A 27840-nucleotide genomic window follows, 5' to 3' on the forward strand; every position below is an offset into this window, starting at 1 on the left:
CAATTAGAGGACTAATTCTTTCCTTTGTAAGGGGGGAGGAATGTAATGAGCATACACAGCTCATACATGTAAATTGACGAGTAAACTGGAAAGACAAGAACAGGTTCTAACTCCTTCTTGTCTGCCCTCCTTTAAACGAGAGACCGGAACCATCCACGCCCAGATTTAATTGGGATGTTCACGTATGTTTCCCTTCCCCTATTCGAGTATAAATACTCGTGGTTTTGGTACTTGAAGTCAGAGTTCTCTCAGCTCTCCTTCAAGCTCCAGCTCCAGCTCCGGAACCGTAAGACCAACCTCTTAGACTCTTCTTGTTTGTACCCATATGCATTGTACTAGAAGTTGAATACAATATTAGCAATTGAAGGACTCTACAACGTTCTCTATACAACGAGTGGAAAAAAAATTGTGATTGTTTAATTCAACAATCTACTATATGACTATAGCTATAGCTTGATGTCTTCAAAGACAAAGCATTCAAATCTAACTACTTTGTGACCAACGTGCAGGCAACATGATTCTAGTTTTTGAAAAATTACCCGGAGTTACGATACCTGTTTCAGTAAATCCGATGACCAAGTTCTTTTCAAGCATATTTTAAAAAAAATGCGTTTGTGCCATTAATTTAAACCTGGATAAATTGAGATTAAAACGATGAATTGAGCCTGTCTCCATCGTCTTCTGTCTATACCGTCAATTGCCTCCTCGACATTGAGAACGGTGGGGAGAGGGCTAATGATCTGGAAATGGTTCGAGTTTCGATGAGTTAGTATGTACATGAGTCAGCGGACGGCTGTAAAGAAAAAGCGTGACTTCGGCAAATATGGTTCGAGGAACCTCGTCTGTGACAGACGAGACTCCTGAATGGCACGCATCACCTTGATCCAATAAGACCCTCGTGTGTACAGGTAAGTATGCTTACTTCCACCAGTAAATTGTATTGTATTGTATTGTAATATTTATATAGCGCACTATCCATAATGAAAGATCTAATGACGCTCATAAGTATAGACACACAATTTAACAGATTTATCAGCGGGGAAAAGCCAGAGAAAATAAGTGAGTCTTTAGACGAGACTTGAATAGTCGCTGGTTAGTCTCAGATCTCACTGAAAGAGGGAGCGCATTCCAAATGGACGGGGCAGCACATGTAAAGGACCTCCCCCCATACTTCGCAAGTCGAAAAGGTGGGGATACAATGGTACGGGAATTATCAGACCTAAGATCACGTGTGGGCTTGTACAATTTGACCAAATCAGACAGATAAACTGGGGCAGAATCATTCAGGCAACGAAACGTCAAAACCGCCGTCTTGAAAACAACCCGCTGCTCGACCGGCAGCCAATGAAGGTTCTTGATATGATCAGAAACTCGATCATATCTACCCGCACCGACAACTAGCCTAGCAGCAGCGTTCTGAACGCGCTGCAGTTTCACCATCAGAGTTTTCGGGAGGCCAAACAAAAGAGAATTTGCATAATCAAGTCTACTAAGCACAAGAGCATGAACTAAGGACTTGGCCGATTTTGTATCAAGGTACTTCCTTATCCGACCAATAAGGGTGAGATGGAAGAAAGCACATTTACAAATGCCATTTACATGAGGGACCATTGTGAGTTCACTATCAAAAGTTACACCCAAATTGCGAGCTTGATTAGAAGGGGGAAGAACAGAGTCACCAACAACAAGTGGAGAGAGTACAATGGCCGAGGCTTTACGTGGTGGAATGGTATAAAGTAGCAGACTCTTTCCGAAGTTAAGCTTCACCCGATTGGCGGTAAACCAGTCCTCGATATCCGCAGAACAGGCGGAGAGAGATCCAAGAGCCATAGTCTGATGATGAGAATCAAGGTGGAAGTGGACGTACCCTTGGGTGTCGTCAGAAAACTGCTTGAGTTTAACCCCGTGGACAGCAGCAATGGCGGGAACCGGACTGGTGTAGATGTTAAAAAGACATGGACCCAGAACAGATCCTTGCGGAACGCCAAACGGAAGAGGTACCGGGAATGATGTAACTCCAAGCGCCTTCACCGATTGGGTTCTGCCAAAGAGGTAGGACCGGAACCAGTTTAAGGCAGATCCAGAGACACCGAAAGCTGTAGCCATCCTCTCAATCAGAATACGGTGGTCAACCGTGTCGAATGCGGCGCTGAGATCCAAGAGGAGGAGCGCACTACCCAAACCAGCATCCGCAGCGACGAGTAGGTCGTTCTGGATGGAAAGCAGGGAAGTCTCAGTCGAGTAGTTCATCCGATACGCAGATTGACTAGGAGACAGCAGATTGAATTCCGCGACATGCGATGAGAGGCGAAAAAGAACTACACGTTCAATAAGCTTCGAGAGGAATGAAAGGCCAGACACCGGGCGGTAGCTGGCCATATCTTGGGGATCCAGTGACGGTTTCTTAAGAAGAGGCGTGATGACAGCATGCTTCAGCGAATCAGGAAACCGACCAGATGCCAGCGAAGAGTTTACAATTCTCGTTATTGGAGCGGCCAAGGTACTTACAAACTTCTTTAGCAAAGGAGTAGGAAGTGGGTCTAGGCAGCAGGACTTTGCAGGTGAAGACAGAATGAGATTTATCACAAACTCAGCTGTTACCGGCAATAGCCTATCCAAACAACAACTTTCGCCATAGAGCGAAAGGAAGGACTCCTCTTCAACGGCACTGTCAGAATTCCTAGATTTGGCCAAAGAGTCAAGGGATGAGCGGATATCCGCTATCTTGGTGGAGAAATAGACACTGAACTCCTCCGCAACACTCCGATCAGTAAGCTTTTGTTTCGGTAATGTGGGCACATCAGATTTACCCATCAGGTTGTTGACAAGACGATAGAGAGCCCTAGCGTCACTGCCACACTCCAAAATTTTGTTGCTGTAGAATAACTTCTTCGCTGCCTTAAGTCGACGAGAATACTTCATCTGTGTCTCCCGGTAGGTCTGAAAGTCGACGTATAGCCTCCTCATCCTCCATATTCGTTCTCTTTTCCGAAGCTCTCTCCTCAGAACTCGCACATCATCGCTCATCCAGGGATTAGCGGGGCGAAGGACCATCAGTTTCTCTTTCAATGGGGCGTGCTTGTCAATCACTTGACTAACACCCACGTTATACTGATCAATGAGACCATCGATAGTAGTAGCCGGATCAGTGAACAAGTCCAGACCAATCAGGTCCGCAACAAAGAGATCACTATCAATTGACTTAAACGATCGAAAGAGCGTACGGCCGATAGGCCACCTAGGTGTGCGCACGGCCAGACAACATTGAACAGCATAGTGATCACTTATGAGGGAGCTAACACATGTATGTGAGACAAAATTGTCTACATCCCGAGTAAATACCAAATCAAGTGTATGACCCTTGATATGGGTGGGAGAAGCAACACACTGCGTAAGACCAAACGCCTCCATGAGACCGAGAAATGACTGTGCCACCGAGTTTTCCACCAGATCAACATGAAAGTTGAAATCCCCAACGACGACTAGCTTATCACGAGTAGAGCAGACAGCTTCCATAGTCAAAGAAAATTCATCAAAGAAACGAGAAGGTAGAGAGGAAGGCGGTCTATAGATGATCAATAGTCTAACACGTTGCGACCGAAAACAAAGCAACAAATCCATGCACTCATAGGCCTCATGAATGGTCACAGGAAGTCGTTTAGCCTCAATAGAGGATTTATGGATCAGAGCCAGACCACCACCCTTTCGATTCAGACGAGGGAGCTGAACAGCGGTGTAGCCATCCGGACATGCCGCTTTTATAGTAGAGTCACCAATGTCGCTGTTAAGCCAGGTTTCAGTCACTGCCAGCAGATCAAGACGGGCATCAATTAAGTGATTAGAAATCAGTTCACACTTGTTCAGAAGAGAGCGCGCATTGACAAGACCTAGCAGAGAGCGTTGTCGCACTATCAGTCTAGTAGCGCCACCGCCACGGCCACCACGTCTCGTGCGCGCATGCGTGCGCCGAAATAGACCGCAAGCGTTCAGGAAACTGTAGACAGGCCAGGGAAGACGAACATTACCGCAGGACATGCCGGCGGCAACCAGAAAATCGCGTGAGAGACACTTAATGGCGGACATCACCACACTGCCCATCGAAACTAAACAACGACAAAGACACTGACACAAGCAAAGAACGACGCTCAAAGAGACTCGAGACGATGCACAACAAATTCACTATCACGTTAAACACACACACACAAATAACTGGCAAATGTTAGCTAGACAAATCAGAAAAAGAGTGGACTAAAAATGCCAAGATAAACCACTTCTCCAATGGTGTAAGCAGAATTTTGGTCTATAATGCCTAGAATGAGCTTCTTTTCACTAGCAACTATGTTTGTGCCTTTATCAGTAAATGATCTTCTGAAATATATGAAAAAAGATGAATCGTCGAAGAGCCATAATAGAATAACGGTATCTCTTTGTTGTTCCTATTCTGATGTCAACGCGAAACGGTACAAAACAGTCAAGTTCTATGTTGGTGAAAATGCGAACAAAACCCTTGAGACGTTGATAAATTGGTAATCCGAGATGGCTGTGGCATCGAAGGCCAAATTCTACATTTGATGCATTGGCACAGAACTTCGAAGGTTTTTCGTCACCATCTATTATAAAATAGGTATATAAAATTCCTTTGACAAACGCTGAGGGTGTGCCCTACGCCGGTGTGATGTAATTTTGCATGGAGATCCTCGACGACGAGACTGGATGATGATGGAATGGGGAGTACGAGTTGGGAGGTCTGCCTACTCATGCCTGCCATCAACTTTAATTAGTCCATCTTTTGAGCTTATTTGTCATCAGAGGCGTCGCCTCTGGTGATCTCGGCTCCTTTTAGTAGAGCTTTTCATACGTCCCGTTGAAAAAACACACAGGGTTCGACGAGTGTTTCCATGCTTTTAACAAGCGATCCACGAATCAAGTAGACCAAAATCCCGGAGCGGCTTTCCTGATCTAAATCCGGAAAAGGCATTAAAAATCTAAAAAAAATATAGCCATGTTCGTCTTCGCACGTCGGATTTACCTGCGTTTGCAGAATGACGATTTTCCCCCCCGTTTAGGAGTTATTTAGCTCTAAAGTTTGGTTTTTTTGAATTTTGTCAGAAAGTGGGGGGGCTTTGACATCCATTTTGGAAAAAGTGGGGGAGCTAGGGAAAAAACTAATTTTTTGAAAAGGTTTATTGCATACTCAACCACCGAAATCCAAAAGGAATTTCCTTTCCGGATTTTATTGGTTGAGATATTACCAATTTAGTGAAAAGATAATTTAGCTGGTTTCCCTCCCTGGCTTGCAGCCATTTTTTCGTACGGTCCGCTGCGCTCCTGGTGGAAGCCAGCAGAAGGTCTTATACATCGGCCTATAAGAAACCTGGGTTCACTATATATGAAGGCCTGTATAAATGCAATGGGTCTAATGTGAAGGCCGATATGTAAGACCTTTTGCTGGCTTCCACCAGGAGCGCGGCGGACCGTACGAAAAAATGGCTGCAAGCCAGGGAGGGAAACCAGCTAAATTATCTTTTCACTAAATTGGTAATATCTCAACCAATAAAATCCGGAAAGGAAATTCCTTTTGGATTTCGGTGGTTGAGTATGCAATAAACCTTTTCAAAAAATTAGTTTTTTCCCTAGCTCCCCCACTTTTTCCAAAATGGATGTCAAAGCCCCCCCACTTTCTGACAAAATTCAAAAAAACCAAACTTTAGAGCTAAATAACTCCTAAACGGGGGGGAAAATCGTCATTCTGCAAACGCAGGTAAATCCGGCGTGCGAAGACGAACATGGCTATATTTTTTTTAGATTTTTAATGCCTTTTCCGGATTTAGATCAGGAAAGCCGCTCCGGGATTTTGGTCTACTTGATTCGTGGATCGCTTGTTAAAACGGCGGCTTACGGGCCAAAGTGTTCCCCTTTTTATCGCGATAAGTCATGTTTGAGTTATCGCAAAGAAAAACTTAAAAAATCCTCTTGTAGAGGGAATAACATGCTTTCACTGTTTTATTTTTATTTTTGTGAATAGCACTTTCCTCGCAAATTTAAAGATTTTAAGTTTGGAAATATTAGCGTTTCTGCTATATGTTTCCATACTAAAGGGCGTGGCACTTAAAAAATTGCCAAAAATTCAAATTTGTAAATTGTTACTTATATCTACAATTGGGCAAAGTTTCAATTTTTTGAATGAAACGCTGATTTTTTTGTATGAAATAGTTAGCAAACGTACACAACGGTTTGTCAACTTAAACATGTAACTATATAACTCCTTGAATCTTTAAAAGCAAAAAAAAACAAGAAAAACCGACAATTTTTTTTCCAGTGATTTTCTGTCTTACACCAGATGGCGCCCCACATTGAAAAAATGTAAACCAGAAACGATGACCAATATTGGAATAGAACGGAGAATTTTTAAATGTTAAAGGTTTAAAGGTTTTTTTACACTGTTAAAAAGGTTACGAATTTCTCAGCTATTTTTAACCCGTAAAAAATGTACCCAATAACCGAAATGTTCATAGCTTCGCACTATAATATGGAATTTTTACAAAAAATTTTGGTTTTAAATTACGAATTACCTTTGCAACAGGAATTTCAGCAATTTATACCCCAAATATTACGTGTTAAGTGTATTATACAAGTTATAAGTGTTTTACGCTTAAAGTTTAGTACCGATTTTTTGGGTGTTGAAACCCCGAAAATTTTGTAACCAACCGAATGTTTCGTAACTTATACGAAATATTCGTGGTGGACACAGAATACTTGGTGTTTAACCCACAAAAATTTCTTCCAAAACATAAATCTAAGGGTTTAAACACCTAAATTAAATGTTTTTTAAATCAAAACCCATGGTTTTATCTAACACAGTGGTAGTAGGAAACTTAATTTTGGACTATATATACTTAAAGACTCGATTTTCAGTAATTCATTTAGGACTTAAGATTTTTAAAAAATATTTTCCGTATGAATTCGGCTTTTTAATATTTTTCGCAAAGATTAAGTACTCTACCAACAATGTGTGTATCATTCATATTTTTCCAATGTTATGTAAATATTTAGGGAAAAATCCATGAAATTCCTGGGCATGGGGAACGGTTTAAATTATCAGCAGTAGCAGAGATATCATCAGAGACTTTTTTGATACTAAAATATATGCTCATCATCGTCATACTATATAGCCTAGCACACGTTTCATTTCAAGTACGCTTGTATCAAAGTTAGTCATTGTGAGTATAGCCAATTTTATATATACGTGGTCACACCCGCTAACTGTTTTCCATGTTCACAATGTGAAATTTGAAAATATTTACAAGTCCTAATTGTTCATGCACTCAACTACGGATTAATCAAAAGGATTATATTTAATTATTAAGCCAATTGTTGTAGTGGTTGGCGAGCTAAGCTAGCAAGCCACAGGTTGTGGGTTCAAATCCCACTGAAGTCTCGATAACCTTCAATTTTCGAGAGGAACTAATTAGTTTTATTTCCGGGGTTTCAACTCCGTATCTGGTGAAACGGAAAAATTTGGTTTTTTACCCCGTAAAAAGTGTGGTGGTTTTAACAGTGAAGTTAGGTTGGCGGCAGAAACAAAACAACTGAAAATAATATTACAGGTGAATTTAAAAATAAAACTAGAAAAATTGTTATTATCCGATAAATAGACTGCGAAATCATTTGTTGATTAATTCCGTTTATTAACGGAATTTTGTATTTTTTTTGCCGGCTTTCAGACCCGCATGGCCAAAAAACAAATAAATTTGTAGGAATTTTTTTCAAAAAATTCAATCGTTAATACCTCGGCTTTTGAGCCGAGTATTTAAAAAGTTGAAATGTGATTGTTTGAAGAGGTTGGCTATCCCATCATTTTAAACTAATAAGAATATTTTTAGGTGCAGCAGTTGAAGAGAAAACGGCTGTATAAAAACGAAAACAAAAAAATCAAATTTTGGCTGGACCTACAGTTCTTCTGAGATACTCCCAAACCAAAAAGAGGTAGGCGATTGCGGTTTTCACCAATCGACTAAGCGAAAAAAAAATTAACAAAATAAACCATCTATTTGTTTATTTTAAAAAATCCTAGCAATGATTTTCTGAAAATCCCCCAAAATGGTCTGTTTGAGTTGCGGGCAGCTCGCTAAAACCAGGTGGTAATTTTGTCTATTTGTATACACTATATCTAACAATTTGCCTAAATTTGTTTGCAAAGTAATTTAAGTAGAAACTGCCAAGTTGATTTAATTCAATATGGCAACCGAGCTGAGAGTAAGTGAATTTAGATCAAAACGAAAGCCAGTAGCAGACGACGCGTCTTGCTCACTCACAATGCCAACGACTGCATGGTGAAGAGCTCTCCCCACTCTTTCCTTCTTCTAAATGTTCTCGCATAGAAATATTTGAGGAGCTCATATGTTGAGTGCTCATAAAAATTCTTGCTACTCTTTTGGCCACTTCTTCTTTAATCTTATTCTTATTCTTAATTAACCCTTTAAATTATTCCCTTTAATTATTTTTAATTAATAAATTTATAAAACCCTTTGCAAAGGCCAGTTGCTTCCAATGAGAATAATTGCATACGCTTGTCGTCCTTTTTCACACACCAACCTTTCTTCCAGTACGTTATCCAGAATTAGTTGTTGAACTAATCTAAAGGCATTATCAGTTTTCCAACCTGAACCTTTGCCGTACAGTGCACAATCCTTAACATCTGTAAATAACAAAATATATTGGATTACTTTAATTTGTTGAAAACATATCGACACAAATTCAATTACCGCCGGTATGCAAGCTCCTCTTTTTGTCGGCGCGGAATACATCCACGATAAATGAAATTGTGAAACGAGTCGAGAAATTTTACATAACAGTTTCCCTTACATCACAAACATGTTGTATGACGTCAACTTCTTTATATATGGCCTAAATTAAAATTTCACAGATTAAAATGTTATGTTAATAACGCGTAACGTTTACATACTTCAGATGCGCAAATGTCGCAAACGGCTGACGAATTACGATCACATGGTCGTGGTGTTTCATCTAAGAAATGTGCAATTCTGACGTTTCGACAAACTTTGCGGTTTTCACAGAACAACACCATTTCTTTGACGGCTAACTTCTCCAATGCCTGCACGTGATCTTAGCTTTTTCCTTGTCCTTAGATTGAAGCTGCTGACTTGAAGGAATATCCTCATTTAGCTATGCATTGTAAACCAAGAGTATAAATTAAAAATGACGGCACATAAAACAAACACTCCATTGACCATATACCTTAGCTTGAAGCTGACTTTCAAAAAATGTCGAAGGAATGTTGTCATAACATTTACTTGAGGAAGATGAATCTGATTCCGCTGAACTGGAATCCAAAACAGTTTGAGTTCCTGCGATTTCACCACCTTCCCTTTCTGCTGCTGTAATTTCTTGGTACTTGAGAAAACCCTTTGCTTCAATTGATTTTTTCTTGGCTAAAAAATGAAAATTATTTATTATTTGAGTAGATTCTGGTTGTAAATAAGTTTTAAATGACTCACCTCCAATTGCTATGATTCTTCCTGGAAAGCATTGCCAGCCATTCTGTGGTTTGTCTTTGTCTCTCCCCTGATGTTCAACATCATCAACAAATTTCGAGTTTTTTAGTTGGCTTGGGTTTCTTACACAAGATATTTTTTGTGTTGTAAATTTATTTTCCTGTTCCCAATAAACTGACACATATTTGGGACCAGACATATTGACACTGCTAAGATATTTCGCACAATCGTATGTCGTATAATGCCACTAATGACGCTTAGCTCTAATGACGCCATTTGCAACATTGCCGATTGACTTTAAATTGCTATGGTTAAATTTGACTTCCGTAAACTCTCACCAACGGCCTCATCAAAGAGACTATCGAGTAAGTTTGTTTCGTCATTTTTGTTTGTAATATTAATACGTCCGATCATAATTTCCTTCAACGTCACAAAATGAAACAGTAATTTGATTTCATTTGAAATTCCTACTATTTATTAACATTTTGCATTTATGAGAGTACATATTATATTCAACACCCTTACGGAAAAATCATGAGAAATCAAGTGAGATATCACATATATTGATATGTTAATCTCATGTGAATAACATATGAGAATATCATGTGACATGTGAGATTGGAATGCATTCTAATCTCTATCAACTAAATTTGATAACACAGCGAGAGTTAAAAGAGGTTCTCTTTTTAGGACAATACATTTACACTTTATTGTTTTTATCGATAATAAAACTAGGGTTCCAGTGCCAACTATTTCGATTATGTGCATCGGAAGTGAAGAAATGATTTTTCTAATATATAGACGACGGGAAAAAATTAAGCATTCTCCTAGTAAAGCTGTTGAGCTGAGGGGCAAATAAAAACTTTGTAGCTCATGGATTTCGCCGTTGGTAGTTGTGACGTAACAGTTCTGTCTTCTCGTCGAAAGTTTGTGGGATCTCATAGAAAATATATCTTTCATCGAGCACATCTTTTCAAACCTCTTAAACATTACATCTCCAGGGAAATTATAACCATGATCCGACATAACTTTATTTTGTAAGACGAGCATTCCTTCGTTCAAAATCAAACTTTTTTTCCGCTCCCAAAGAAAGAACAGTTATTCATGGTGACATGTCGCTTCAATTTTGGAATGTCTCCGAGCAAGATTTGAACAAGGTAATTTATTACTTCATTTTCGCTGTCTGTAATTAAATGAATTCCCTTCGCTTTTAAATTTTGGATTTTAATGAACTTAGATGCGACTTGAAGATCTACTGATTGTGTACCGTTAAATAGTTTTCCAAGCCGACCATTAGAGTCCTCAAACCCATAGGCTGAATATGCCCATAGAGGTCCCCATCTGCTTACACAATCACATGCATGTAAAAGAATATGTACATTGAATGACATGTGTTCTTTTCCATACAAATTTTCAAACTCCTCAACAAAATTTTCAATTTTTTTTCGAGCTAAATATAAATCCATTGGAGAAATATAATTGTTGTTCAAGGAGAAAATAGCTTCACTTAATTTAACAAAGTGTCTATGAAATCGATTTGGTAAAATATCCTTTAAAACTATAGGGGCATAATATAAAAGAAAATTTCGCCATTCAGCTGCTTTCCAGTAAGCCCTCTGATTAAGAGAACGAGGAAGCCTGGTAACATTAGAAGGAGGGATGATTTTTGCAATACGACTGTCAATTCGTGCAATTTCTGTTGGTGTCCCAATATACCATGCTGACGTACTATTTTTGGAATCAAACCAAAGACTAGCTAACTGTCTAGAAACCCCTAAATCTACATCGTGCATTGCATCGTAAACACATCCTTCAACCACATCAAAATCATAAATGTTATAAAACGGCGACCATCCTTTAACACCAATATGAGGGGATTCTGTTTCTATAGCATAAGCTGCATGCCGTTTTACTCTTTTGTAAGTTCTTTTCTTTGAAGGTTGAGGCTCATTCGGATAAGTTTGAACATTCCCTTTACCTTTTTTTACACGAGCGCCACTTGTTTCACACCAGGAACATCCATAAGTGCCGTTGAATTGCACAAAATTTTGAACCATTGCGTGGGCGGGAGTATCAACAGATGCCATCAGTAGGTCAACAGTAGAGGTTATCTGTATGTTTCCATTCATCCATGTGAAGCCATTTCTTGCGAGAGTTCCCAGTTCAGCCATAATCTATGCAATGTAAAAAAATATATAAAACAATTAATATCACATTTTTCTCATTGATATCTCATAACAAAATACTAAATTATCATGTTTACTCATGATACAATCACGAGTAAACAAAAAATACAAAACAATTAATATCTCATTATCTCATTGATATCTCATAAAAAAATACTAAGTTATCATGTTTACTCATGATACAATCATGAGAAGTAGCATATCATGTAATTGATTTTTATTTAATCGATTACCTTTTTGTAATATGCTGATAAATTAGGTTTGCCACTACCAAACCACACTGCACCGAGAATAATAAACTTTTTCCGTAGCCAGGGTGGGAATTCGTTAATCGTAAATTGTATCGGCCAAAACGATGTGTTCGAGGAGTTAAATCCAGGGAATCCATCGATGTTTTTAGTCAGCGATATGGCACTAGGATCTTTATTAAGTTTTCCTTCCTTGAAATTGGAGTACGAGCTTCCGTCATAGATATCGCATATGTTATTTCCACTGTTATTTCGATTAAAACGATACAAAAGCTCACTTCCAAGTTTATAATCCTAAAATAAATATATATGTTAGTTATAAGGTGGTTTAATATCGTGAGAGTAATGATTTTGGACATATACCTGTAGATAACGACGAAGTTGACTTTCAATCGACAACAATAAGTAGTATCCGCCTTTATCCTTTAACTCTTGTTTTGTTTCCTGAGTGTTGCAAGTACGGCAAAGCAAAACATTTTGTTCTTCCGTCATATCTTCTAGGCATGACGTGCAGAAATACACATGTGTTGGCTTATCAAGTTCCTGTTTACTGTGTTTTTCTAAGAGATAAACAGTCTGCAGAAGTGTACAGTCTGCCGGAAGAAACAGCAACAGCAAATCCAATAAACATTGCAAGGAATCTCTCGTCATTGAACAGTAGGTGGAAAATGACAACACGAAAAAGATAGCTTGCGCTAGTGTAAGTTTACTATTGGGATACAAGAGCATATTTGGATCCACTCCAAAAGCATCAGCTTCATCTGTTTTGAATAGAGCGATGAAATGAATACATTAACTGTTAAAAAGATATAAAAATGTCCTTATGATGTTATCGTTGAAAAACATGATTTATAGACGATTTATCATGATTTTAGCATTAAAAACTTTGGCAATGAAATTATGAGCCACACTTGCCTCTAATTTCATCATCGGTTTCTGCTGTTGTTACATTGGCAGCAGGAAACAAAACATTTTCGTCGTAAAACTCCTGCTCTTCGTCATCTATTTGATTGAAATAGTTCTCTAATAGCTCGTCTCTTGGTGTATCATCTTCCTGAATTGGATTATTATTAATGCTGTTGCCCTCAATGTGGTTTTCTTGAAAGTCATCTGATTCATTTACACCAGCAGTTATTGATAAGTTATTAGGCTCATTGGCAACATTAGTTGTTTGGAAATCAGCAGTTGCACCATCAGTAGCAGTTGTTTGTTGTTGTTGTCTTTCTGCATTCGTCTGTTTAGCTCTTTTTCGTTGATTGTAAAGGGTTTGTCGAGGAATTTTTATTCCATTATTGGTTAGGTAGTTGTGATATGTTCCACGTTTACGTTTCCCTGTAGGTGATTAATCAACTAAATCCATCTTAGCACAGCAATATATTCAATAATGTAGTGATGTATATCCGATATAAAACGCACGGTTGACTACTCTCTAAACTATATACAGTAGTGTAGATTTCGTCTGCATATCATGAAAATATCATGATTTTCTTACTACTTTAGTACTTATATCTCATGATAAATCCACGATAAATAACTGCACATTTAATGATACCAAAATTTACCAATCATGAAAATATCATGATTTTCTTACTACTTTAGTACTTATATCTCATGAGTATATTCATGATAAATCCATGATAAATAACTGCGCATTTAATGATACCAAAATTTACAAATCATGAAAAAATCATGATTTTCTTACTACTTTAGTACTTATATCCCATGAGCATATTCACGATAAATGCATGATAAATAACTGCGCATTTAATGATACAAAAATTTACAAATCATGAAAATATCATAATTTTCTTACTACTTTAATACTTATATCTCATGAGTAAATTCATGATAAATCCATGATAAATAAATGCACATTTAATGATACCAAAATTTACCCATCATGAAAAAATAATGAGTTTGTTACTAGTTTATCAGTTATATCTCATGAGTATATTCATGATAAATGCATGATAAATAAATACACATTTAATGATACAAACATTTTACAAATTATAAAAATATAATGAGTTTGTTACTAGTTTAACATTTATATCTCATGAGTATATTCATGATAAATGCATGATAAATAAATACACATTTAATGATACAAACATTTTACAAATCATAAAAATATAATGAGTTTGTTACTAGTTTATCATTTATATCTCATGATTAATATTCTTGATAAATACATGATAAATAATGGAAAATTTAATGCTATTAAAATTTAAATCATCAGGAAATATCATGATTTTATTCCAATTTCTCAACTTATTCACACCTATATATCATGAGAAATATTCATGATTATTACATGAGATTCTAATATGATTTTCAAATGTTTTTTAACTATGAAATCAGTGATATCTGATATGAGGTTTGATGATTTGGACTTAGAAATTTTTTTAGGTCAGTTTTTACAATTTATAATCTCATTAAAAAGTGAGATTTTAGTGAGATAAAATTTTTATAATAAAAAATTATGAAAAAATCATCAGTGTCATGAGAAAACTTATGATTTCTCATAAAATTAGATGATATTTTACCGTAAGGGATGGGTATGATGGTAGCTCGCTATCTATTAGCCAAGACTCATGTAATGCAACATGTGACCGCATGATATAATTGTATTGTTACTATAGTAATAAGTGTTACTTTAACTTAATATAAACATGAAGTGTGACGTGGGGTGGCGGGGTGATATGGGGTGCCGTTTTTCCCGAATAACAGCATATGAAAGAGTCAAACAGCAATCAAACAATGAGGAAACATAGAGGTAACTCAAATTAATCTACCAAACTAAAATTAATCCGAATCAAACAAAGATTAAACAAAAATCAATGTTTTTAACAGCAATCAAACACATCTAACACGCAGCTAACACAGATCTAACCGAATCAAACGTGATTTATTGATTAATAATCAATTAAATGAATTGTACGGAAATTGAAACGAAGTATTAAATGACAAAAGTTGAAATAAATTGGCAAAAATATTATAATTAATTAAAGAAAACGGGAAATATGATGAATACAATAATTCGAAAAGTAAACATAAAATCAAATGGCAACATTTGTATAAAACCAATGGGCTTTTTTTTAATTACCCCACAAATGTTATAAATAAAAGTCACAATGTTCTGAAACAACAAATGCGTGCCCATTATTCAATGAAAAATGTGTATTTAAAATTAAACATACAAACAATGAGTAATGTTTAATAAAACAAAAGGCTTTTATTGTAAATATTCCACGAATTTTGAATGAAAAATTCACAATTTAATAATTTAACTGAATGGAGTCAATGGACAAATGAATGAACAGTGTTCAATAAAAAAGTACATATATTTCAAACGTGCAATACTATGAAACTCGGGAAATGTAATATTTTAGGAAAGAATTATTATTTTTCTTAAAAAAATGTCACGGCCATACAAGAAATAAAAACCAAAATGAACTAAACGTATTAGCGTGTATCAGCATAGCCTATAGCATGCAAACCGTATGTTGGTTTACTACGGCTTTACTAGGCGTCTAATGATCTACCTGAATACCCCTCAGCTAGATATTCTTATTGAAGAAAACAATTATAAATTCAAAAATGAAAATAAATAAATAAATAAAAATAAGCTGGTTACGTGAATTTGTATTTGTATTCACATAGTTTCACGTGGAATGGTGAATGGGAATGGGAATGGGCAGAAAAACAGACTAGTACCTTGGTAAATGCCTTTGGCTCTACCTGTGGTCTACCTGTAATTCGCCAACTTGGGAAAAACGGGTAGGTGCTAGATTGTCAAATTTGTTGACAATAGGTTAATGGAGGCGTTTTTATTTATATATTTTCCGCATATAATCCCACTCGCTCCCACTTGAATTGCATCAACAATAGAAATTCTAATTCAAGTGAGTGCCGGGAGCCTAATATGTGTTACCATGTAAAATTTTTATTAATCAACGCCCCGCGCTAGGAAAGGTATTTCCGCATGTTTCATTATCTGTTCGCCGTGCCAAAATTTCGTGAGAGGATCATATGGCACGTCCACGTTATTGCCGCCACATCTATTCGATTGATCAAACCGAATTTTTGATCGATCTGACATAGAATTTTAAATAGACTTATATCACCAGAAAAAAATGCAAATCAAATTCTATTTGTATTTGTTTTCCATTCACGTAAAGTGAAATTAGTCGGATGTGATTTGGTTTTTATCGAAATGGTTTCGAATTTTCGAAAACCATAAATTAATTTTACCGAACGAGTAGTAACTGGGTAATCGAATGGTGTTTTGAATTTTCCAAAACCAGGAATGAATTTTTAAAATCAAGTTCGAATTAGCTTATTGATTATTTTCGAAATATAGGGATGAATTGCTCATTACGCGAAAAATAATGACTTCGAAGGAATCGCGCTAGATCTAGCGCCATCTAAGCACTTATGACGCTAGCAAAGTTTTTTTGCTATTAGCTTGCGCGAAATGCGCAAAATTTAGCCCAATACATTTTATCACATTTACGAAAAGTGCGTGCCCGTCCGTATTTTAGCGCTTAGCGTGGGTCCATCGCTTATTTAAGCGCAAAGGTCGCCCATCCGCTGTTTTTGGCGGCTCAATCTGGGCGAAAAATAACTCATTCAAATATTTTGCGCTAGTAAAGCGCTATCTAAGCGCGCGTGGCGCTAGCGATGTGTTGGCGATAAACTTACGTGCGATGAGCTATATTCAGCGCATTTCTTTATTCTTCGCATTATTTACGAAACGCGCAAGCGCTTCTTTAATTTAATTAATTGGTTGCGAAAGGGAGAACGATTGCGGTGAATGGATGAGAAGCGCGCGCCAATACATGATATTAGCGCTTGTCGCAGGTCTGTTCGCTATCTTAGCGCTAATCGTCGCCCGTCCACTTTTTAAGACGGCTCGCTGGGCCAAAAATTTTAAATTGTTCGCGCTGGATCTAGCGCTAGCGCTAGCGCGCATGGCACTAATGATTAATTTCAAATTAACTTGTGCGCGATATGCGAGCGGGATAAATAATGAAGTGAAATATGTCGCGCTAGATCTACCGCTATCTAGGCTCTATTACCCTTATTATGATTTATTTGTGATTGACTTGCGTAAGATGCGCTAAATATTGCGCATCGTAGTTAATCACAGGTAAATCATAAGCGCAATACACTCTTATACAGCGCTAGATCTAGCGCTAAATATTTATTTTATCAAATTATGCGCGCGTCGTAATTTATGTAATGAACTTATTCAGAGCTGAATTTCAGCTAAATTTAGCGCATTTTTCATTGAGCGCAAGTTATTTTTAAGTTTATCATTACGCTGCGATATAGCTAGATGCAGCGCTACAAATTTGACATTTTTTGCGCAGCGAGCCGCCTTAAAGTCTGGAACAGCGGACGGGCGACGATAAGCGCTACGACAAGCAGCCTGACTCGTGATAAGCGCTGAAAAATGGACGGGCACGTACGAGCTACTCGTCCAGTCTCCGCAATGGTTTTCTTTTCCAGAACCATTTAGTTAAATTAACGAAGCGCTTGCGCGTTTCGTAAAAAATGCGATGCAATGAATTACGCTAAATTTAGCGCATCGCGCGCAAGTTAATCGCATATACATCACCAGCGCAATGTGCGCTTAGACAGCGCTATGTCTAGCGAGAGACATTTGATTTAATTATTGTTGGCGGAAAAAAAAGCGGATGGGTGACCTTAGCGCTTAAATAGCGACGGGCTTACTCTGAGCGCTAAAATACGGACGGGCACGCGCATTTTCTAAAATACATTATAATAGGAATTGCGCTAAATTTAGCGCATCGTAGTTTATCACAGGTAAATCACTAGCGCCATACGCGCTCGAACAAACGCTACGAACTTTATTTTTTTTTGAATTGCATGGTCGGTAGCTCAAAAGAGTAGCTCGGTCGGTATTCAAACAAATCTTCATGTATTAAGCCAATCAATACAATCATGTTGCCACTTATACTTCAATCATCTTCATAGTCCTCTCTCTCTCTCTTCCGTTTAATTATCGCCCTACACTTCATCAGTCATCAATTTGTTTTTCATCATGGCGGAGGCTCGTCTCACCGCATCACGTGGAGGCAATCGTGCCGCTGCGACTCGTTTAATCAACAGGATTAATACTATCGTTGCAGATGTTGCCATAACGAGAGCCCAAAAGATCCACGAACTTCAAGACAAAAGTCTTGAAGAAAAGATAGCAACCATAGCAAACATCGACAACGCCATTCAAGATGAATTAGATCCTGAAGATGTTCAAGCAGAGATTGAAGCAGCCGATACGAATAATCAAACTTATCGTGACGCTAGAGCCGGCTTTACATTTCAACTGAAAACGCTGCAAGATGAAGAAGCTGCAGCTAACGCAATTCTCGCTCTCGCTACAGCTCCAGTCGTTCCCGCCGCCGCTGCTGCTACACCTGGTCCTTCTGCCAGTATGCTCCCGAAACTTGATTTGCCCTCATTCAAAGGCGACATTCTTCAATGGTCCAGCTTTTGGGACGTTTTTGAATCCGAAGTCGATTCCAAAAGCTATGGCGGTGCTACAAAATTCAACTTTCTCATCTCTAAACTCGAAGGAGAAGCAAAGGCCTCTCTTCTTGGTCTCACCTCTTCGAATGACAACTACACCAAGGCTAAGGATATCCTTCGATTACGCTACAGCCAACCCAGGAAGGTGATCACTGCTCACTACAAGGCGCTTATCAACCTCCCAGTCGCGAATGCTACTCGTTCAAGTCTACGTGCGTTCGCCGATCAACTTGAATCCCACATCCGTGGTCTCGAAGCCCTTGGAACGGCCCCTGCCTTCTACGGTGATCTTCTCGTCTGTTTCTTAATTGATAAACTCGCCATTGATGTGCGTCGTAACCTCACACGCCATCAAGGCAATGCAGACTGGACTCTCGACGAGTTACGGAATGCCATCGCGCGAGAAATCGAGATTATGGGTGACACGTTTGAGCTTCCACCTCCTCGTCCTGCATCAAAGCAAGTTCTCTTCAATTCATCGTATCCTTCCCAAGCAACAAAGAAGCGCATTTGTCCATTTTGTTCTGGAGAGCATTCGCCGACAAGATGCTCCGAATTCAAGACACCGGAAGATCGCGCAAAAATTGTGAAGATAAAGAAGCTATGTTCCAACTGTCTTCATTCAGGACACACTAATTTGAAAGACTGCCCTAATCGTTTTGGGTGTCAACACTGCAATCAGCAGCACCACACCAGTCTTCATTTTGAAAAGAGACCGCCGGGTACTCCCCCGAAGTCTTCCTCTTCTCATACTGGATGTCTTCAAACCAAAGCAGTTTCAAAAGTTGTGGCAGCCATGGTGACTGAATCTTTACCATTTGTTTTTCTTAAAACAGCAGTTGCCCCCGTTTGCTCACATCTTACTTCTACATTTGCTAATCTACTAATCGATGATGGATCACAAATCACCTTTATCACAGCTAGACTAGTCAAATTACTCCGTCTTTATCCAATACGACGAGTATCGCTCCTTCTCTCCGGCTTTAAAGGAATTTCAGCATCCTCCATGGAACCAAGCTACTACGACGTCGTCAATTTCTGGCTCCAAGGGTTAAACGGCGAACGTCTCTTAATTCAAGCTGTTGTTCTTGACTCGATTGTTGAACCTTTAGAAGACCCTCATCGAGCAATTCTCTCAACTCTGCCTCATCTACAAAATCTTCAGTTGGCTCATCCTACGTCAACAGATGATCACTTTTCCGTCGATATCTTGATTGGAGCTGATTCGTATTGGTCCATCGTTGGCGATGAAAACATTCATGGCAACGGCCCTACAGCTGTCAACAGTTTTATCGGATATCTCGTTTCTGGTCCACTTCAGGATTACCATCCATCGACTCAACGATCCTGGTTACGGCACCAAATGTCGGGAAATAAACGACTTTGTTTTGTCTTTGTATTAAACAGACAAATACAATAGAGAATTGAACGGGAAAGAAACTGAGAGTTTAGACGAGAGAGAAAATGCGGAGCTAACGACCAGTCGATTAGAGAGAAGGACGCGAACTGGGGCTTCTAGAACAAAGAAAGGGGGTTCTAGCAATTAGGGGGTGAGAGAGGGTGACAAAAAATGAGGGGGGGTTACAACGTTGCAATATAAATTTGGGAGGGAAATAATATTTCCGACATACTCCCGGCCCGGAAGCTTTCTTCTACTCTTCTGCCATATTCCGGATCCTTTTTTCGGCGGCGATGGCCGCTTTCCGACGAGGTCTCGTTGGTACAGAAGAGGCGGGATTGGGAAGAACTTGAGCGCTTGGAGAAGAATCAATTGGCGCAGTCACTTCCAGCGGATACAGTTTTGAGACCGGACGGTTTGTTTTTCCTTCCGCGGTGCGGATGTTGGCTGCTCGGATTTCTCCATCCGGGCTGATGATGAGGCTTTCGATCACAGCCAGTTTCCAATAGATTCGGGGTCCTTCGTTATGAACTAGAACCACGTCACCGACCTTGATGCTGGGCTTGAATTTCTCCTTGCATGTGATGTGTCGTTCCCGGAGGCTGGTCAAGTAGTCCTTTTGCCAACGGGACCAGAAAGCTTTGAGGATTCGTTGTCTTCGGCTGAACATGTCAAGGAGGTGGGAAGGCTTCTCACCGAAGGTGGGATCAAGCAGCTCCTCTTCAACGGCTGGGTTGTGTGGGAGTGGAGTCAAGCGATCACCATACATCAGATGAGACGGTGTAAGAGCTTGAGGGTCGTTCAAATCTGACGACACATACGTGATCGGACGATCGTTCAGGATGGCCTCGATCTCTGTGACGATAGTCCGGAACTCAGCGAATTTGAGTTTGGTACGACCGAGCATTTTCTTGAGAGCTTCCTTGGTCAGGCCGACAAGTCGTTCCCAAAAGCCCCCATGCCAAGGGGCACGCTTCGGAATAAAACGCCATTCGATTTGACAGTCGGAAAGATAATTGGTAACTTCCGAACTGTTGAAAATGGACTTGAGGGCACGAGCGGCACATTCGAAGGTTGTGGCATTGTCCGAGAGAACCATTGTTGGGGTAAAGTGGTGGGAGATGAAACTTCTGAAGGCTAGTATAAAACTAGCTGCCGTGAGGTCTTCTACTAACTCCAGGTGGATGGCACGAGATGTAGTGCACGTAAAGAGGCAAATGTAAGCCTTTAAATCTGGTTGGCTAGATGGACCACGGACTGGAAATGGGCCAGCAAAATCGATGCCGGTAACGGCGAAGACCTTGTCTCCACGGACTCGAAAACTTGGCAATGTAGCTGGATTGGGGGCTCTGTAAGGAGCCCCGTTCACCCGGCGGCAGCGAGTGCAGAGGCGCACGATGGCTTTCACCTGTTGGCGGATGGATGGGATCCAAAATCTCTGGCGGATGCTAGAAATAGTGTAAGAAACACCGGAATGAAGAGTGCGCTCATGAAAATGTTGAATTATGAGGCGGGTGAGTTCGGTATTCTTCGGTAGGAGGATGGGATTTCGAGCATCACTTGATAAATCGGCATTATTTAAACGGCCACGGCAGCGAATGATCGAATCAGCATCCAAATAAAGATCCAACTGGGATATCAGTGCTGGTCGACGTCCCTTGTGGTCTCCGCGTAGATAGGGGAGAGCTGTACTAGTTGACGCGATTTTTTGTTTTTTGGCCACCATACTTTTAAAAATAAACTTTCGATACTCCCGATTATCTTAAAAGAAAGAGGGGAGAATGAGCTATATGCCTCGTATTTTTAATTTACAGAAACTCACCTTTATTAGACCAAAAAATAGATGTGAAAACATAAAAATTAAAAGACGAGATGCCCCGTTGAAGGGGCACTTCGCTCCATGTATGGGGGCATGAAAGCCCATGTTATTCTTATGGACTAACAGTCCAAGGGACGGTACATCAGTAAAACGTATAAATAAAGAAAGAAAGTTAAGATTCAAAAGTATATTATTGGTGGAAATGATAACGATACATGAGTTATTTAAGAATCACAAATTAAAATGGCCACGACATCAAGATCATTAAAATAACTAAGAACATTGGCCGTGATGTGGTTCTCTGGAACTGGAGTTTGGTCTTTTTGGACTGGAACGGGAGTTTGGCATTCTTGGACGATGTTATCGTTGGATGCTGGGATTCCTATGAAGATGGGACTGGTTATGAATTAAAAGGACGATCCGTGACGAAAGATGGAGCAAAGTCGACCGATCTTTCTGACATATCCAGCCAAATTATTGACGGATCCAACAGAACTAAGAGGGGCACCATTGAGGAAATATTCATTAAAATGAACTCTGAAATAAAGAGACAAATTTGTTAGCCAAAGACGACATTTCAATTGAAAAGAATGTTACCGTGGAAAGGCAAAATATGGTGGAATAGACTTCTCTGTGGCAGATACTGTAAGGCAGACTGTAACCAGTGTGCATCTCTCACCTGAAGTTCAACCTCAACATTGTCAAAGAAGGAATCAACGTAATGCTTGTTGAAGCTGGTAGCTCTGCTTAGAGATGTTGCTTGTGGTTTTCTGATTGAAAGGTCTTGACGTCTTCTCATGAAACCAGAGAGCCAGTCTCTTCCAGCTTCCTTCTTGACCGACCAAGAAAGAGGGACAATACATTTTTCTTGGGTAGCGTACTGATAAGCCAATCTTCTCATGTCTGTGGTAGTGATTCCATGATAAATGTCACTGGCCCTTTTGACGTAACTGCTAAGATTGCTTTCTTGTTCGCTGCTGAAAACCTAGAGCGAACAAGAAAGAATTAACATTGCAACACATACACAGAAAAATTATAAGTAGATTTACCTTACGATGTTTTTGGTAACCCCCAATGCTTGTAGTTGCTTCAGCTTCATCTTGAATTCCAGCAGCCAAGAAATTTTTGACATATCTCAGTAGAGATCTTTTTGGGATGGAGGTTGCTTTGGAAACATCACATACTTTTTGTTTCTCAGCAACAACTTTCTTAACAGCTTTCAAAATGTAACCATCTGGATACATACAACGTTCAGTTTTTCTAATGTAATGCCTAACCATCTTACATTTAGCAAAAATTGACAGACTTTTTAAGACTCACCATTTTGACATTAGACGACAGAGATTTTATACCCGCAAAGCGCAAACTGCCCCAACGTTGTCAGGCCATTTTGCCTCAAGAATAGGTGTCGTTAATCAAATTGATTTTTCAGTAACTCCTCTAAGGAGAAATAATAAACTAAAATATCAGATTGAAAGAGGAAAGAATTTCCTTCAAGAATATTATTTGTTGAAAGTTTTATTCTATTTCTGAAACCCGTAAATTGAAAAAATCTGTCAAAGCTGATGACACGATTTTAAGGCGCCAAAATAATTGTTTCATTTATTACTGGACCCTTAGGACTTTTTTAATGATTTTTTTTTAAACGATGGAGATTTTCGGGTTGCATAAGCGTGAATTTTTCCTATACTTAGGTTTCATTAAAACATATCTCAATATCGATAGTGCCAACATATACACTACCCTACTTGCCCCGTTCTCCCCTACTCGTATTCGTTGGCAAAAAAACGAAATTGAAAAGAGACGATCCATTTGCGTTCCGCTTGGATGAGTTCCAGTGTGGAAAGAAATTCGCGATTCCATTCAGCTTTCGGTCGTTGAAAATTGCTAAATTGTCGAGAAACATATGCCGTTGTTCTTTTCAACGAACTCCAGTTGAAACGGACGATGTCGATAACTGTTGAAATATCCAGTGGCAGGGGGAGTCGTTCCGGAGTTGCGATGGTGGAAATTTCTGCAAGATGACGAATTTTAATTTGACTGAGGCTAGAGACGCTCCATTGCGGCCATTCATCTTCGGAAGATAACCATAGTGGGCCCCGTGTCCAAATCGAAGACGTTTGAAGTTGGTGGAGCGTTAGGCCTCTCGTTACCAGATCAGCTGGATTTGAAGCAGTGGGGCAGTAATGCCAACTGGCTTGATGAAGACGGTTGAATGTGATGATCGTGGAGACACGGTTAGCGACGAAGAGATTCTTCTGTTTGTCGTTTTTTGACAACCAATATAAAACAATTTGACTATCAGACCACATGGTGACTGATAGAGAGATCTCGAGGACTTGGAAGGCGGTGATGATCGTCGTCGCGATGCGAGTTCCAATAAGGGCTGCCATGAGTTCTAGCTGCGGAAGAGTCAACTGAGGGCCGTTGCCTTTCAGCGGGGCGACTCGAGCCTTGGAAATAACGAAGGAAGAGTTCTGGCCGTCAAGGAGATAGGCGACAGCACCATATGCTTGCTGACTGGCGTCGACAAAAATATGAAGAGATTTTACACGAGACCTATCACCGAAGTAGGAACGGGGAACCTTGGGTTTTGCGTCAGAAAGGGAGCTGCATAAACCAAGCCAGCGATCAGCGAAAGAAGCCGGTAAAGGATCGTCCCATTGTAATTCTTCTCTCCAAATTTCTTGCATAAGAATGCGGGCAGGAATAGAAAGAGGCGTAATGAATCCAAGTGGGTCGTAGATGGAAGAAAGTCCGCGAAGAACATCACGCTTGGTGGGTGAAGTGGAACAAAACGGCGTTAAAAAGAAGAGAGGTAGCTGTAGAGTGTCTGTCGAGCGATCCCACAAAAGACCCAAAGTTTTGGTGAGAGTCGAAACATCCGCCACACCTCCCGAGATAGCACGTTCGTTGAGAGATGGATCGAGTGATTCAGCGTAGTAATTCAATGCTTCTTCTGGAGTTTCACTTCCCGAAATCAGATTATCAACGTAGATATTAGCTTCGATGTCAACACTGATGGGAGTTGAACTACGCTTAAGATGCTTTTTGATCACTGAATTTAAAATGAATGGACTGCTACTTGCTCCGAATGGAACAACTTTAAAACGGTAAATGACAAAGTCGAAATCGGGATCGTTGTCATTGCTGAGCCAAAGGAAGCGAATGAAGTCACGATCAGCTTCGTGAAGTTGTACCTTGTGAAACGCTTTCTCAATGTCGGAAGAAAAACCAATGCGATGCACACGAAATCGAAGCAGAATGTGGAGCATATCGTTTTGAAGAGGAGGACCAATGAGGAGGCAGTCGTTGAGGCTTGCACCATGTCTAGTTTTGCAGGAGCAATCGTACACGATACGAATCGGAGTTGTAGCAGAATCCTTTTGAACAGCAAAATGCGGAATGTAGTGACAACCGTGTGGCGCCTGTTGAGTACGAGGCACCCGCTCGATGAATCCGGCAGAAAGTTGGTCACGGATAATTTTACTGTACAGCTGTAAGAGCTGAGGTTTTTTCAGAAGACTCCTGACCGTGTGGCGAGTTTGTCGTTGGCAAATGAGATAATTAGATGGCAGTTCTGGATGGTCATCTTTCCATGGTAGCCGCGCTGTGTACTGGTTACCTTGATCAGTAATGCAATCAGCTTGATAGGTTGCCGCTGCATCTGCGTTCTCGACGTCAGGAAGAATTCCTAAAGTTTCGAGTGACCATAAACGAGTGATGTCGTCTAGTTGAACAGCGGAGATGTGAAAACTGGACGACATCACTCGTTTCACTCGCTCACAAAGCGCTAGATCTAGCGCGAAATATTTGACTTCATTATTTTTCGCGCTAAATACCTATATTTTAGCTAGTTATTTGTGTTTGTAAATTATGTCATGAATTTAAATGTGCTAAATTTGACGAATTGCGCGCAAGTTAATCTTAAGTTAATTAAAAGCGCAATGCGCGCTTAGATACAGCTAGATCTAGCGCGAACAATTAAAAATTTTTGGCCCAGCGACTCAGGTTTGCAGCTATGAATTTTAGCCCGATGTTAAAGGCGCTAAATTTTGTAGATCGCGCGCAAGTAAATTAGAAGTAAGTCATCAGCGCCATGCGCGCATATAAATAGCGGAAAAATAGGCTATTTAATATAACATATAAATATGTATTTAATTGTTTTTCACGCAGCAAGCTGCGTAAAACAGCGGACGGGCGACGCTTAGCGCTTAGAACACTTATTTATTGGTCACTTTGCCGTTCCATAATATGGTATTCCTTTTTTCAGTTTTTTTTTTTATAAAACAAAAAAGGAATACCTTTAAGTCATCAAAGAATCTCGAAGTTTAATATTAGTTGTATGTCTTCTTTTATCAATTCCCATGTATCAATCATTAATCAACAATTAATAAATGATTCAACAATGAGTGATATAGGTAAATGAAAATGTATAGGTTTTATTAACGTTTCCTTTATCAATAAATATTTAATGGTTGATTTCTTCGTATTAACTGTGGTTTCATATTTTTTTATTTATTTCGATTAGCTTGATTTATGTTTGATTATTTCATCAACGTTTAATAATTAAATACTTATATATTGGTTGATTTAATCATTTATCAATGCAAATTGATATGTTTAATGATGACGCGGAGTTAAAATAAATTAAACGATACATATGTTGCATAAAGGGAAAAACGGCACCCCATAAGGCGAATATGGGGTGCCGTTTTTCCCTCTCGTCACTCACTCCGTGTCATCGTTAAACATATAAATTTGCATTGATATATTATTAAACCTACCAATTCATACTTTGATATCAAGAAATCAACCATACTATTTGTATTAATTGATTAAACATTAATAAATTGATTAAATACATTTCAAACATGAATCAAACATTAATAAAGCAATAAAATTCATATCAAACATGAATCAAATCAATTTAACAAAATAACCGAGGGAAAGAATCATTAACGTGAAAATGCTAAACATTTATTATTTATGTGGAAAAAGGAATAATATTAAATAATTCTACCGATTCCATAAAATTTATAATTTAACTTCGAATTCAAGTTGTTAAAAAAGACAGCCACCTAGCGGTTTATAAATGCTTCATTCGCCCACCCCCTTAATAGCCAGGGAACGGGAGCGGAGAGCGAGCGGTGCGATAGCGCCATCATCTTGGAATAGGTCTAAGCAATTCATTTTATCGTATTATTTACGAAACGTGCAAGCGCTAAAATATATTTAAACACAGCAGCGGTAGAATACTTACCTTAACATACTTTAGTGGGCCAGGATTACTTACAAGACGAAACTACTTACGAGCTTAACATACTTAAATAGTTTTTTCATACTTACATTTTGTAAGTAACGAGTAAGCATGTAAGTATGTGCCTCCAACATACTTACTTGAATAAAAGAAAAGCCTTCTATAGGAATCGAACACGGGTCTCTCGAATCACAGTCAGATGCTGATCCGCTGTGCCATTCTTGATATGATATAACTAATTAAATAACCGTTATGAATCAACGGGGGGGTTTAGGATTTAGAGATTTTTATGTCCAAACATTATATTCAATTTTCTCTCCTAAAGCGGCGAGCATGTGCCCTTATTCATTTTTTTTCACAAAAATGATTTACAGGAAAGCTGCTTTAAACTCGGTACTACCAGTTCCTTCAGTAGATATAAATAGGGCAGCAAATTTTTCCTACAATTAATGAAAAAAAAGGAGTTATATTCCTTAAACAAGTAGTTTACATGTATTCTAGAGTTCTACCTGAACGATGGCCATATTTCTTGAATAATGCTCATGGATGGACTGAGAAACAAAGAGCAGGGCCTCGTAGGTCAGGAAATATCTTTGTCGCAACATAAGTAGCAAGCCAGCCTCCCATTCAAATTCACTAAACGCAGCACCATGAGTGAAAAGGAGGGATTCAATTTCACGATGAGCAGCAGGAACCAAATTTTACTGGCCAAAATGTTGGGGTTGTTGTTCGTGATCAAAATCATGCCTATCTTCAGCTGATGATTGTTCAAGACCAGCCCTGACGCCATCAGTTGTGTTACTACTAGCAATAACAACATCTTCAATGGACGTGGGATCACTAGCCTCGTCGACTACC

General features: G+C 39.2%; 5 protein-coding genes and 3 long non-coding RNA genes across 9 annotated transcripts; 2 read left to right on the top strand and 6 right to left on the bottom strand.

The window, feature by feature from the left end:
- Positions 1-934: 934 nt before the first annotated feature.
- Positions 935-4892, bottom strand: LOC124189795. Its single transcript, XM_046582266.1, has 2 exons — positions 2509-4892; positions 935-2430 (listed from the first exon to the last, which is right to left on the bottom strand). Exons 1-2 carry the CDS (start codon positions 4096-4098, stop codon positions 1033-1035), a joined length of 2988 nt encoding a protein of 995 aa, XP_046438222.1. The 5' UTR covers positions 4099-4892; the 3' UTR covers positions 935-1032.
- Positions 4893-7206: 2314 nt separating this feature from the next.
- Positions 7207-9795, bottom strand: LOC124189796. The gene is made up of 5 exons (XR_006872667.1): positions 9519-9795; positions 9259-9452; positions 8966-9186; positions 8766-8907; positions 7207-8698 (listed from the first exon to the last, which is right to left on the bottom strand). It is a non-coding gene; the product is annotated as an uncharacterized LOC124189796 (long non-coding RNA).
- A 4848-nt stretch (positions 9796-14643) lies between these two features.
- On the top strand, positions 14644-14932 carry LOC124190134. Its single transcript, XR_006872853.1, has 2 exons — positions 14644-14725; positions 14803-14932. It is a non-coding gene; the product is annotated as an uncharacterized LOC124190134 (long non-coding RNA).
- A 3087-nt stretch (positions 14933-18019) lies between these two features.
- LOC124190284 lies at positions 18020-19924 on the top strand. Its single transcript, XM_046582911.1, has one exon. The coding sequence runs from the start codon at positions 18020-18022 to the stop codon at positions 19922-19924; it is 1905 nt and encodes a 634-aa protein (XP_046438867.1).
- A 232-nt stretch (positions 19925-20156) lies between these two features.
- LOC124190285 lies at positions 20157-21629 on the bottom strand. Its single transcript, XM_046582912.1, has one exon. It carries the CDS (start codon positions 21627-21629, stop codon positions 20157-20159), a length of 1473 nt encoding a protein of 490 aa, XP_046438868.1.
- A 130-nt stretch (positions 21630-21759) lies between these two features.
- Positions 21760-23480, bottom strand: LOC124190246. 2 transcript variants are annotated; one of them, XR_006872926.1, is made up of 4 exons: positions 23043-23480; positions 22772-22956; positions 22320-22707; positions 21760-22259 (listed from the first exon to the last, which is right to left on the bottom strand). XR_006872926.1 is itself a non-coding variant. In XM_046582842.1 (3 exons), exons 1-3 carry the CDS (start codon positions 23000-23002, stop codon positions 22123-22125), a joined length of 756 nt encoding a protein of 251 aa, XP_046438798.1. In that variant the 5' UTR covers positions 23003-23029; the 3' UTR covers positions 21760-22122. The 2 variants fall into 2 exon arrangements, 1 of the variants encoding a protein (XP_046438798.1); XM_046582842.1 differs by lacking the exon at positions 23043-23480 and having other exon boundaries at positions 22772-23029.
- Positions 23481-23485: 5 nt separating this feature from the next.
- On the bottom strand, positions 23486-25489 carry LOC124190286. The gene has a single exon (XM_046582913.1). The coding sequence runs from the start codon at positions 25487-25489 to the stop codon at positions 23486-23488; it is 2004 nt and encodes a 667-aa protein (XP_046438869.1).
- A 1850-nt stretch (positions 25490-27339) lies between these two features.
- LOC124189986 lies at positions 27340-27679 on the bottom strand. Its single transcript, XR_006872749.1, has 2 exons — positions 27492-27679; positions 27340-27422 (listed from the first exon to the last, which is right to left on the bottom strand). It is a non-coding gene; the product is annotated as an uncharacterized LOC124189986 (long non-coding RNA).
- Between the last annotated feature and the right edge of the window lie 161 nt (positions 27680-27840).

This window comes from Daphnia pulex, chromosome 3 (genome assembly GCF_021134715.1).
Source record: "Daphnia pulex isolate KAP4 chromosome 3, ASM2113471v1".
Lineage (NCBI taxonomy): Eukaryota > Metazoa > Arthropoda > Branchiopoda > Diplostraca > Daphniidae > Daphnia > Daphnia pulex.